Source organism: Oncorhynchus kisutch, linkage group LG11 (genome assembly GCF_002021735.2).
Source record: "Oncorhynchus kisutch isolate 150728-3 linkage group LG11, Okis_V2, whole genome shotgun sequence".
Taxonomy (NCBI): Eukaryota; Metazoa; Chordata; class Actinopteri; order Salmoniformes; family Salmonidae; genus Oncorhynchus; species Oncorhynchus kisutch.
Genome location: NC_034184.2, coordinates 86,445,834 through 86,460,124, shown reverse-complemented (window position 1 = coordinate 86,460,124; position 14,291 = coordinate 86,445,834). Strand labels below are relative to the sequence as shown.

At 44.7% G+C, this 14,291-nt stretch overlaps 1 protein-coding gene across 2 annotated transcripts in view; it reads left to right on the top strand.

Moving 5' to 3' along the window:
- Positions 1-6,481: 6,481 nt before the first annotated feature.
- LOC109884727 (probable ubiquitin-conjugating enzyme E2 W-B) overlaps positions 6,482-14,291 on the top strand; it is a 35,447-nt gene continuing 27,637 nt past the window's right edge. Inside the window, exons 1-2 of one of the 2 annotated variants that reach the window (XM_031836439.1) lie at positions 6,482-6,580; positions 7,356-7,447. In XM_031836439.1, coding sequence (XP_031692299.1) covers positions 6,548-6,580; positions 7,356-7,447 — 125 coding nt within the window. In that variant the 5' untranslated portion in view covers positions 6,482-6,547. Of the gene's footprint in view, positions 6,581-7,352; positions 7,448-14,291 lie in introns of those variants that run through there. The other variant, XM_031836438.1, reaches the window with a different exon arrangement.

The following is a 14,291-nucleotide window of genomic DNA, read 5'->3' as shown; positions in this document are numbered from 1 at the left end:
TGGCTCGCCTTTTATGTTTAGTGTTTACAGCTTTTTACATTGAGTTAGAACAGAATAGATATTGAAGGTCTGTTGGCCTGGTTTATATTCATTGGTGCACACTAGCAAACCATGTCAAAATGTTTTACGATGAAAACGAGTTTCTTATAGGACATGCTCGGGTAGTCCTTCCCCTGTTTCAGTCCATATTTATCCATTTAGGTTCTAGTGGATACAAGCCTGGCAGAATAGTCTAACCTAATATAAAGGTGTTGTTCCCCTGGGCCATCAACCTCTGGGAGTTCAGTTATCTGTTCCTGATAATGTGTTCATAGGGTCATACTGCTGTGACGGTAACTGGATAACCCGTCCATAGACGACTTCATGATGTCATGTCACACGCCTCCAGTAAAGTGTAGACTCAGTTTTTGCGTTTTAGATGATAAAATAACATGGGCATGGTGGACCTGATCCCAGATCAGCACGGCTTCTCTGAGAGGCTAGATAAATACGGGGCCGATGAGTGTCTGCCAACATAAAACCTCATGTATCGAGGCAGACTAAGACAGTCAACTACCTTTGTCTGATGACTCCATTGACAAAATAATATAATGACAATAGATCACATCTCTTTATTACATCGGAGAGAAGACCAGTGGAGGCTGGTGTGAGGAGATCTAGGAGGATGGGCTCATTGAAATTGCTGGTATGGAATTTATAGAACGGAATTTCTGTGTGTTTGCTGTCTTTGATACCAGCCCATATATTCCATGACAATGAGCCGGTCCTCCTATGCTTCCTCTCACCATCCTCCATAGGTGAAGACACTGTTCAACATTGTAGCAATGTTCTCCCTCAGAAGAAGAGAGTGTTTTTTTCCCCCTGCACTAATTTCACTGAAGCCTCTTAGACATCTGACCAGCGCTCCTGACTCTTTCTCATCACAGGAGAGGCTGTGCGTATGACCTTAAAAGGTCCTCAACAACGTTGGGAGTCACATTATCAGACTGTCTCTGCAAAAACACAGCTGGCATAGTGCCTTAAGAAATTATTCCCTACTCCTAGACCTTTTCAACATTATGTTGTGTAACAGCCTGAATATAAAATAGATTAAATTTAGATTTGTGTCACTGGCCTACACACATCACCCCCATAAAGTCAAAGTGGAACACAAGCATTTTTCTACACCCACAATAACATCTGCTAAATATGTGTATGCGACCAATGAAATACGATTTGTTAAGCAAATTCAAAATATATTTAATATTTTAGATTCTTCAAAGTAGCCACCCTTTGCCATAAATGACAGCTTTGCAAACTCTTGGCATTCTCTCAACCAGCTTCACCTGGAATGCTTTTCCAACAGTCTTGAAGGAGTTCCCAAATATGCTGAGAACTTGTTGGATGCTTTTCCTTCACTCTGTGGTCCAACTCATCCCAAATCATCTCAATTGGGTTGAGGTCGGGTGATTGTGTGGGCCAGGTCATCTGATGCAGCACTCCATCACTCTCCTTTTTGGTCAAATAGCCCTTACACAGCCTGGAGGTGTGTTGGGTCATTGTCCTGTTGAAAAATAAATGATAGTCCCACTAAGCACAACCCAGATGGGATGGCGTATTGCTGCAGAATGCTATGGTAGCCAGGCTGGTTAAGTGTGCCCTGAATTCTAAATACATCACAGACAGTGTCACTAGCAAAGCACCATCACACCTCCTCCTCCATGCTTCACGGTGGGAACCAAACAAGTGGAGAGCATCCGTTCACCTACTCTGCATCTCACAAAGACACGGTAGTGGAACCAAAAATCTCAAATTTGGACTCATCAGAGCAAAGGACAGATTTCCACCGGTCTAATGTCCATTGCTTGTGTTTCTTGGCCCAAGCAAGTCTCTTCTTCTATTTGGTGTCCTTTAGTAGTTGTTTCTTTGCAGCAATTTGAACATGAAGGCCTGATTCACACAGTCTCCTCTGAACAGTTGATGTTGAGATGTGTCTGTGAAGCATTTATTTGGCCTGCAATTTCTGAGGCTGGTAACTCTAATGAATTTATCCTCTGCAGCAGAGGTAACTCTGGGTCTTCCTTTCCTGTGGCGGTCCTCATGAGAGCCAGTTTCATCATAGCGCTTGATGGTTTTTGCGACTGCACTTAAATAAACTCTAAAAGTTCTTAAATATTCCATATTTATGGACCTTCATGTCTTAAAGTAAAGATAGACTGTCGTTTCTCTTTGCTTATTTGAGCAGTTCTTGCCATAAAGTATATTTGTGTTTTTATCAAATAAAACTATCTTCTGTACACCAGCCCTACCTTGTCACAACCCAACTGATTGGCTCAAATGCATTAAGAAGGAAAAATATTCCATAAATGAACTTTTAACAAGGCACACCTGTTAATTGAAATGCATTCCAGGTGACTACTTCATGAAGCTGGTTGAGAGAACGCCAAGAGTATGCAAAACTGTCATCAAGGCAAAGGGTGGCTACTTTGAAGAATCTCAAATATAAAATATATTTTGATTTGTTTAACACTTTTTTGGTTACAACATGATTCCTTACATGTTATTTCATAGTTTTGATGTCTTCGCTATTATTCTACAATGTAGAAATTGTTTTATTTTTTTTACAAAAAACCCTTGAATGAGTAGGTGTGTCCAAATGTGACTGTATGTAAATTAGATATTTCTCTAATTCATTTTCCAAAAATGTTCTGAAATGTCGAAAACATGTTCACTCTGTGAATATGGGGTATTATGTGTCTATTTAATCCATTTTGAATTGGCTGTAACATGGCAAAATGTGGAATAAGTAAACACAACACTACATAAAGAGAGACAACACTACATAAAGAGAGACAACACTACATAAAGAGAGACAACACAACACTACATAAAGAGAGACAACACAACACTACATAAAGAGAGACAACACTACATAAAGAGAGACAACACTACATAAAGAGACAACACTACATAAAGAGAGACAACACAACACTACATAAAGAGAGACAACACAACACTACATAAAGAGAGACAACACAACACTACATAAAGAGAGACAACACAACACTACACAAAGAGAGACAACACAACACTACATAAAGAGAGACAACACAACACTACATAAAGAGAGACAACACAACACTACATAAAGAGAGACAACACAACACTACATAAAGAGAGACAACACAACACTACATAAAGAGAGACCTAAAGACGACAACATAGCATGGCAGCAACACATGACAACACAACACTACATAAAGAGAGACCTAAAGACGACAACATAGCATGGCAGCAACACATGACAACCCAGCATGGTAGCAACACAACACTACATAAAGACAGACCTAAAGACGACAACATAGCATGGCAGCAACACATGACAACACAACACTACATAAAGAGAGACCTAAAGACGACAACATAGCATGGCAGCAACACATGACAACACAACATGGTAGCAACACAACATGACAACTACATGGTAGCAACACAACATGACAACAACATGGTAGCAATACAACATGACAACAACATGGTAGCAACACAACATGACAACAACATGGCAGCAACACATGACAACACAGCATGGTAGCAACACAACATGACAACAACATGGTAGCAACACAACATGACAAGAACATGGTAGCAATACAACATGACAACAACATGGTAGCAACACAACATGACAACAACATGGTAGCAACACAACATGACAACAACATGGTAGCAACACAACATGACAACAACATGGTAGCAACACAACATGACAACAACATGGTAGCAACACAACATGACAACCCAGCATGGTAGCAACACAACATGACAACAACATGGTAGCAACACAACATGACAACAACATGGTAGCAACACAACATGACAACAACATGGTAGCAACACAACATGACAACAACATGGTAGCAACACAACATAACAACAACATGGTAGCAACACAACATAACAACAACATGGTAGCAACACAACATGACAACAACATGGTAGCAACACAACATGACAACAACATGGTAGCAACACAACATGGCAACAACATGGTAGCAACACAACATGACAACACACCATGGTAGCAACACATGACAACACAGCATGGTAGCAACACAACATGACAACAACATGGTAGCAACACAACATGACAACAACATGGTAGCAACACAACATGACAACAACATGGTAGCAGCACAACATGGCAACAACATGGTAGCAACATGGTAGCAACACAACATGACAACAACATGGTAGCAACACAACATGACAACAACATGGTAGCAACACAACATGACAACAACATGGTAGCAACACAACATGGCAACAACATGGTAGCAACACAACATGACAACACACCATGGTAGCAACACAACATGACAACAACATGGTAGCAACACAACATGACAACAACATGGTAGCAACACAACATGACAACAACATGGTAGCAACAACATGACAACAACATGGTAGCAACACAACATGACAACAACATGGTAGCAACACAACATGACAACCCAGCATGGTAGCAACACAACATGACAACAACATGGTAGCAACACAACATGACAACAACATGGTAGCAACACAACATGACAACAACATGGTAGCAACACAACATGACAACAACATGGTAGCAACACAACATAACAACAACATGGTAGCAACACAACATGACAACAACATGGTAGCAACACAACATGACAACAACATGGTAGCAACACAACATGACAACAACATGGTAGCAACACAACATGGCAACAACATGGTAGCAACACAACATGACAACACACCATGGTAGCAACACATGACAACACAGCATGGTAGCAACACAACATGACAACAACATGGTAGCAACACAACATGACAACAACATGGTAGCAACACAACATGACAACAACATGGTAGCAGCACAACATGGCAACAACATGGTAGCAACACAACATGGCAACAACATGGTAGCAACACAACATGACAACAACATGGTAGCAACACAACATGGCAACAACATGGTAGCAACACAACATGACAACACACCATGGTAGCAACACAACATGACAACAACATGGTAGCAACACAACATGACAACAACATGGTAGCAACACAACATGACAACAACATGGTAGCAACACATGACAACACAGCATGGTAGCAACACAACATGCCAACAACATGGTAGCAACACAACATGACAACAACATGGTAGCAACACAACATGACAACAACATGGTAGCAGCACAACCTGGCAACAACATGGTAGCAACACAACATGGCAACAACATGGTAGCAACACAACATGACAACAACATGGTAGCAACACAACATGACAACAACATGGTAGCAACACAACATGACAACAACATGGTAGCAACACAACATGGCAACAACATGGTAGCAACACAACATGACAACACACCATGGTAGCAACACATGACAACAACATGGTAGCAACACAACATGACAACAACATGGTAGCAACACAACATGGCAACAACATGGTAGCAACACAACATGACAACAACATGGTAGCAACACAACATGACAACAACATGGTAGCAACACAGCATGACAACAACAACATGGTAGCAACACAACATAACAACAACATGGTAGCATCACAACATGACAACAACATGGTAGCATCACAACATGACAACAACATGGTAGCATCACAACATGACAACAACATGGTAGCAACACAACATGACAACAACACAACATGACAACAACATGGTAGCAACACAACATAACAACAACATGGTAGCAACACAACATAACAACAACATGGTAGCAACACAACATGACAACAACATGTAAGCAGCACAAAACATGGTACAAACCAGACAACAGGACAAATGGACCTGTGAAGTGAAGAGAATATTCACAGCGAACACACTGGTTCACCCAGAAAAATCTATGCCTTTCTAGGGAGTTTTTCCTAGCCACCGTGCTTCTACACCTGCATTGCTTGCTGTTTGGGGTTTTAGGCTGGGTTTCTGTACAGCACTTTGAGATATCAGCTGATGTACGAAGGGCTATATAAATAAATTTGATTTGATTTGATGTTCAGAATGAAAAATAACCATATCTGGGAATTTGTGCTAAAAAAATGTATCTCTGTGTGCTGACTGAGGTATGATTGTCGTGTTGGTAGGCTGGCATTCAACAGCCTGTTGTTACAACCATCAATGCTCTTCACTGTTCCACACATAAAATTGGTTATGATTTATCTCCAGGAAAATCTGTGGAATCTGAGAAACAGTTTGAAAGGGCCCTTTATTTCACTGACACTACTAGAGGTCATTGACCTTCAGTTATCTTTTTTCCCCCCCCAACACCGTGCTGGCTTGTCTCTAACCCCTCTGTGACATCCCCAATTCACATTTTCGATTAAACTGCGCTTACTCTGGATTCATTCGAGAATCTTTGGTTATATTTTGTGTCCTCGGGACACAGTACTGGGAAGGGCAACACTGTTTTCAGTGCATTCATTTCTGGTTTGTTTTGTGAACACACACCCCCCCCCCACCCAGCCCATGTGACGACATGAGGCCGTAGCGTCGTCCTGATGCGGGGGGGTTCCATCATGGCGTCGATGCAGGTAAGACCTACTGACGGAGGATCCATTTTCATCTGATATCTCCTTTTTTCCCCTCTCTCTTTCTTCCATTTGATATTTTAAGTCAAGTTAAGACATTATTTATTATTTTAATTGTATTATTATGTATACTGATTTGTTTACTGTGTCACTTCGACGCCTGCACCTACCATCAATAGAATAAAAAAAACCACTGCACCTGACACAGTGTGTTTTTAATAACTAACTATCGAGCTAAAACGTTATGTGCTCCGTTAGAGACCGTCATTCCCGAGATTACCGGAAGAAAAATCGAATTATGAGTGTAGTGACATGCCAGCCAGTAGCAGAACTAGCGAAACTGGATAGCGGACTACCGTTACGGTGGTTTGTCTATTTACGGTATTATGTAGTAGTCTGGCTGGGTAAACTTGTCTTGATATTCATTAGGTGGATTAACTAGTTTAATGATGTTACTTCTGCATTCCCTGAAACCTTATCCAGCTGAAACCCTAAATGTTCATATCCAACCCTCTAGTTGCTATCAAAGCCGATGGTAAACACTGCGTAGGCTGTACTAGCTGTAGTGTTAATAACATCGAGCTTTTTGATTTTCATCTTTAAATTAGACGATATTACGAGACATTCGGCTAGCTGTTAGTCTGTCTAGTTCATTGTCTAACGAGGATTGTGTCTCCGATCGGTCCCATCATGTTTACACGAAGTAGTTATCAACTTAAAAGACACCTCCCATTATTGTATTCCAGCTACAGCTGAGACTTGTTTTCTATCCTTTCAGAAAAGGCTACAAAAGGAACTAATGGCTTTGCAAAATGATCCGCCCCCTGGAATGACGCTCAATGAGAAAAGTGTCCAGAATACCATCACACAGTGAGTATACACCCAGTAGTATACACACAGTGAGTATACACCCAGTAGTATACACCCAGTAGTATACACCCAGTAGTATACACCCAGTAGTATACATCCAGTAGTATACACCCAGTAGTGTACACCCAGTAGTGTACACCCAGTAGTGTACACCCAGTAGTGTACACCCAGTAGTATACATCCAGTAGTGTACATCCAGTAGTGTACACCCAGTAGTGTACACCCAGTAGTGTACACCCAGTAGTGTACACCCAGTAGTGTACACCCAGTAGTGTACACCCAGTAGTATACACCCAGTAGTATACACCCAGTAGTATACACCCAGTAGTGTACACCCAGTAGTATACACCCAGTAGTGTACACCCAGTAGTATACATCAAGTAGTATACACCCAGTAGTATACACCCAGTAGTGTACACCCAGTAGTGTACACTCAGTAGTGTACACTCAGTAGTATACACTCAGTAGTATACATCCAGTAGTGTACATCCAGTAGTATACACCCAGTAGTGTACATCCAGTAGTGTACACTCAGTAGTGTACATCCAGTAGTGTACATCCAGTAGTGTACATCCAGTAGTGTACATCCAGTAGTGTACATCCAGTAGTATACACCCAGTAGTATACATCAGGATGCAGCTTGCTGAGGTATGTGGGTATTCATGTCTTTTTTTGTAAGACATATCTATAGTGTTTCTCATTGCGAAGAACACGAACACACCAACTACCTGGTCAGTACTCATCAGTATGGACCTATACCTCATAGCTGCACACATGCCAGGTACAGGTGGTTAGATATTTTCTACCGATGCGCTTAGGTTGGCGTTAGTAAATAATTCACTCTGGCCATCTCGTTGCCAGTTACCTACTAACTAGTGGTTAACCCTAAAGATATTATGGAAACAGCCTAACCATCTCGTTGCCAGTAACCTACTAACTAGTGGTTAACCCTAAAGATATCATGGAAACAGCCTAACCATCTCGTTGCCAGTAACCTACTAACTAGTGGTTAACCCTAAAGATATCATGGAAACAGCCTAACCAGCTCTGCTCTGGACGAGACGATGGTGAGATGAGGTGTTTTCTCATTTGTCTGGAAGTAGCTAGCCAACGTTAGCTTGTTAGCATGGGTTCTTCAAATTAATTGGATTCGTCACACGCTTCGTAAACAACCGGTGTAGACCTACTAACTAGTGTGAGTGTAGTGAGGTTAGTATATCAGTGTAGTGAGGTTAGTATATCAGTGTAGTGTGACAGTGTAGTGAGGTTAGTATATCAGTGTAGTGTGTGTGACAGTGTAGTGTGACAGTGTAGTGAGGTTAGTATATCAGTGTAGTGCGACAGTGTAGTGCGACAAGGTAGTGCGACAGTGTAGTGTGTGTGACAGTGTAGTGTGTGCGACAGTGTAGTGTGTGCGACAGTGTAGTGTGTGCGACAGTGTAGTGTGTGCGACAGTGTAGTGTGTGCGACAGTGTAGTGTGTGCGACAGTGTAGTGTGTGCGACAGTGTAGTGTGTGCGACAGTGTAGTGTGTGCGACAGTGTAGTGTGTGCGACAGTGTAGTGTGTGCGACAGTGTAGTGTGTGCGACAGTGTAGTGTGTGTGACAGTGTAGTGTGTGCGACAGTGTAGTGCGTCAGTGTAGTGTGAGGGTGGCGCGGCAGTGTATTTAGGGTAAGTATTGTAGCATAACTAAATTGGCAGGGAGTGAATAATATAGAATTATATTTAGGTTTCTGTGGTTCAGTAGATGGACTGATATATTTGTGTTTGTTGAAGCTTTAAATGGGCAATTCCATGGCCTAGTTCAAACAAGTTCAACCCCTCCAAAATTGGTTATTTCCTTATTAAACATATTCATATATACCTTTGTGTGTATTTTCAAGTATACAGACTACATTTGAGCTTTTTATATATGCCAAATGTAATGTTATTGTTGCTTCAAAGTAGGATAAGGATTTTCAGTCAACCAGATTTCATAGCTTTTGGCAACGGCTCACAGAACTGGTTTTGGTTCTTGTCCCCATTGTGTTTCTGACCAAGTCGAAAGGGTAATCAAAAGAATGTTAGTCCGTTGAGTGCTAGTATAGAATTCTACAATCTCGTAAAGATAGAACGCTGATTTGGACAGGAAGTGTCACGTTTTTGAGGAAATGTTACTGTAGACGTGTTCACAGAATTCTGCTGAACCCTCCCCTAACCCGGACGACGCTGGTGCAATCGTGCGCCGCCCAATGGAACTCCCGATCGCAGCCGTTTGTGATATATCCCGGGATCGAACCCGGGTCTGTAGTGACGCCTCTAGCACTGCGATGCAGTGCCTTAGACCACTGCATCGCTCAGGAGTTTCCATGTGGTTGATGCCATTCCATGTGACTCCGTTCCAGCCATTTTTACGAGCCTTCCTCCGCTCGGCAACTACTAAAAACCAGACAGAAGCAAGCGGAAAGAAACGTGGAAGAACTGAATTTGACCAAAGAGTAGCTCTCGTTTTTTTGTTTGTTGCTAAACCGTTTTCCCGTTGCAGAGTGCTTTATTCTGTCTGTTTGCTCTAATGGATATTCACAGGCTGACAGACACACTGGTTTGGTTAGCGGCATGCCTCCTTGTTTTAGTTCCATTTTGATATCCTTCCCAGTAACAGCCATCCATTCTTGTCTGTTTCAAAAACATTGGCTTCTGATATAATCTTTCTCCATGAGAAGCAGCACCCAAGCAAATCAATGGCGTCCGTGTGATTGAGTGCAAACAGAGATACGGTAGCATGTGTTCATGTTTATGGAACTGTGTGTGTGAGAGTTAGTACTCTCTGTCTCTAGATGTTGTTCCTGCCGTGGTGTTGTGGGTCGGGAGGAGGAAGAGAGGGCGACGGGGGGGGGGGAGGAAGAGAGGGCGACGTGGTGTTGTGGGTCGGGAGGAGGAAGAGAGGGCGACGTGGTGTTGTGGGTCGGGAGGAGGAAGAGAGGGCGACGGGGGGGGGGAGGAAGAGAGGGCGACGTGGTGTTGTGGGTCGGGGGGAGGAAGAGAGGGCGACGTGGTGTTGTGGGTCGGGGGGAGGAAGAGAGGGCGACGTGGTGTTGTGGGTCGGGAGGAGGAAGAGAGGGCGACGTGGTGTTGTGGGTCGGGAGGAGGAAGAGAGGGCGACGTGGTGTTCTGGGTCGGGAGGAGGAAGAGAGGGCGACGTGGTGTTGTGGGTCGGGAGGAGGAAGAGAGGGCGACGTGGTGTTGTGGGTCGGTGTCCCCCGTCATTACACATCTGTATGATAGTAGCATTAGATACCACGGTGTCATGTCGTCACCCGAGTGCGTGCTCCTCGGGCCAATGTAAACAAGGAAAAGACCCATATTAAACTAGTTTAACCCCCCCCCATATTAACCTAGTTTAACCTGCCCCACTCAAAAATTATTCAAATTTAGTTGCCAGTAGTATAATGTAACATTGCAAATGTCATGTGTAAAGTAGTTTTTTTTTCATGTCTTCTTTTGGAACTAAACCTCCCTCTGCTTTGAACCACCTTTTGCTTTTGTTTTGGTGGTTTGGGCCTCATCTGCTCTGTCAGCAAAGTATTCCCATAGTTTGCTTCTGGACCCAATTTTGTCAACAAGATGGAGGTATGTTTTCATTAGAAGCCTTGCTGTCTACATTTACTCTCTCGCTTGCTTCTCAAAATTGGCTCGCTGTGTCAGCTGCATGCTGAAGTAGCCTGGCTAGTTTTACGGCTGAGAATTCAGATAAATGACCTGACAGACCTGATCCTCTTAATCCACGTATGATGCGAGACACATTTAGACAGAAGCACTGAAAGTAACATGACTTCTAGAAGAACAGTGTTGTTTTTTTCATGTTCTAGTATAGGAAAAGTACTGAGGTTTCAGGATACCGTGCAACACTAGTCCAACAGTGTTGCTTCCCCTTTCAATGGCCGCCATATTGTTTCCATGTTATTGATGTAGCGTTACCATGGCGAATAACAACGTTCCTGTGAACACAAAGCTATGTTAATAGCTGATAATATAACATTTGAAATGTCTTTATCCTTTTGAAACTTTTGAGTGCCATGTTTACTGTACATTTTGTTATGTAGTGTAGTGGTTAGAGTGGAGTGGCGGCAGGTAGCCTAGTGGTTAGAGTGGAGGGGCGGCAGGTAGCCTAGTGGTTAGAGTGGAGTGGCGGCAGGTAGACTAGTGGTTAGAGTGGAGTGGCGGCAGGTAGCCTAGTGGTTAGAGTGGAGTGGCGGCAGGTAGCCTAGTGGTTAGAGTGGAGTGGCGGCAGGTAGCCTAGTGGTTAGAGTGTAGAGGTGGCAGGTAGCCTAGTGGTTAGAGTGTAGAGGTGGCAGGTAGCCTAGTGGTTAGAGTGGAGGGGAGGCAGGTAGCCTAGTGGTTAGAGTGTAGAGGTGGCAGGGTAGCCTAGTGGTTAGAGTGGAGGGGTGGCTGGGTAGCCTAGTGGTTAGAGTGGAGTGGCGGCAGGGTAGCCTAGTGGTTAGAGTGGAGGGGCGGCAGGTAGCCTAGTGGTTAGAGTGGAGGGGCGGCAGGTAGCCTAGTGGTTAGAGTGTAGAGGTGGCAGGTAGCCTAGTGGTTAGAGTGGAGGGGAGGCAGGTAGCCTAGTGGTTAGAGTGTAGAGGTGGCAGGGTAGCCTAGTGGTTAGAGTGGAGTGGCGGCAGGTAGCCTAGTGGTTAGAGTGGAGTGGCGGCAGGTAGCCTAGTGGTTAGAGTGTAGAGGAGGCAGGTAGCCTAGTGGTTAGAGTGTAGAGGCAGGTAGCCTAGTGGTTAGAGTGGAGTGTCGGCAGGGTAGCCTAGTGGTTAGAGTGGAGTGTCGGCAGGGTAGCCTAGTGGTTAGAGTGTAGAGGAGGCAGGTAGCCTAGTGGTTAGAGTGTAGAGGAGGCAGGTAGCCTAGTGGTTAGAGTGTAGAGGAGGCAGGTAGCCTAGTGGTTAGAGTGGAGTGGCGGCAGGTAGCCTAGTGGTTAGAGTGGAGTGGCGGCAGGTAGCCTAGTGGTTAGAGTGGAGTGGCGGCAGGTAGCCTAGTGGTTAGAGTGGAGTGGCGGCAGGTAGCCTAGTGGTTAGAGTGGAGTGGCGGCAGGTAGCCTAGTGGTTAGAGTGGAGTGGCGGCAGGTAGCCTAGTGGTTAGAGTGGAGTGGCGGCAGGGTAGTCTAGTGGTTAGAGTGGAGTGGCGGCAGGTAGCCTAGTGGTTAGAGTGGAGTGGCGGCAGGGTAGCCTAGTGGTTAGAGTGGAGGGGCGGCAGGGTAGCCTAGTGGTTAGAGTGGAGGGGCGGCAGGGTAGCCTAGTGGTTAGAGTGGAGGGGCGGCAGGGTAGCCTAGTGGTTAGAGTGGAGGGGCGGCAGGGTAGCCTAGTGGTTAGAGTGGAGGGGCGGCAGGTAGACTAGTGGTTAGAGTGGAGGGGCGGCAGGTAGACTAGTGGTTAGAGTGGAGGGGCGGCAGGTAGACTAGTGGTTAGAGTGGAGGGGCGGCAGGTAGACTAGTGGTTAGAGTGGAGGGGCGGCAGGTAGACTAGTGGTTAGAGTGGAGGGGCGGCAGGTAGACTAGTGGTTAGAGTGGAGGGGCGGCAGGTAGACTAGTGGTTAGAGTGGAGGGGCGGCAGGTAGACTAGTGGTTAGAGTGGAGGGGCGGCAGGTAGACTAGTGGTTAGAGTGGAGGGGCGGCAGGTAGACTAGTGGTTAGAGTGGAGGGGCGGCAGGTAGACTAGTGGTTAGAGTGGAAGGGCGGCAGGTAGCCTAGTGGTTAGAGTGGAGGGGTGGCAGGTAGACTAGTGGTTAGACCGTTGGACTAATAACCGAAAGGTTTCATGTTCAAATCCCCGAGCTGACAAGGTACAAATCTGTCGTTCTGCCCCTGATCAGGCAGTTAACCCACTGTTCCCAGGCCGTCATTGAAAATAAGAATTTGTTCTTAACTGACTTGCCGAGTTAAATAAAGGTTAAATAAAATAAAAATGTCACTTGCTTTGGTAATGTAAACTTATACTACATGACCAAAAGTATTATTCCAAAAGTTGATTTAATAAGACGCTCATCGACGTTCATATGGAGTTGGTCCCCCCTTTGGTCCCCGCTCCTCTCTTCTGGGAAGGCTTTCCACTAGATGTAGGAACATTGCTGCTATAACAGCCTCCACTCTTCTGGGAAGGCTTTCCACTAGATGTTGGGACATTGCTGCTATAACAACCTCCACTCTTCTGGGAAGGCTTTCCACTAGATGTTGGGACATTGCTGCTATAACAGCCTCCACTCTCCTGGGAAAGCTTTCCACTAGATGTAGGAACAATGCTGCTATAACAGCCTCCTCTCTTCTGGGAAGGCTTTCCACTAGATGTTGGAACGTTGCTGGGGGGACTTGTTTCCATTCAGCCACAAGAGCGTTAGTGAGGTCGGGCGCTGACGTTGGGTCATTAGGCCCGGCTCGCAGTCACCGTTCCAATTGGTGGTTAAATAAAGGTGAGGAGAAAACCAAAAATGAATCCCAATGGCAAGTTCTTCCACACCGATCTTTTCAAACCATTTTCATTATGGACCTCGCTTTGTGCACGGGGGCATTGTCATGCCCAAACAGGAAAGGGTCTTCCCCAAACTGTTGCCACGAAGTTGGAAGCACAGAATTGTCTGGAATGTATGCTGGAGCTTTAAGATTTCCTTTCACTGGAACTAAGAGGCCTAAAACAGCTCCTCAAGAGGCCTGGTCTGACAGTCGTCCGAAAGTTTCAAATGTGTGTGTTTTGCTACTCCCACTAGATAAGCTTCTGTCTCTCTGCGTCTCTCTGTCTCTGTCTGTCTCTGTCTCTCTGTCTCTCTCTCTCTGTCTCTCTGTCTCTCTGTCTCTCTGTCTCTCTCTCTCTC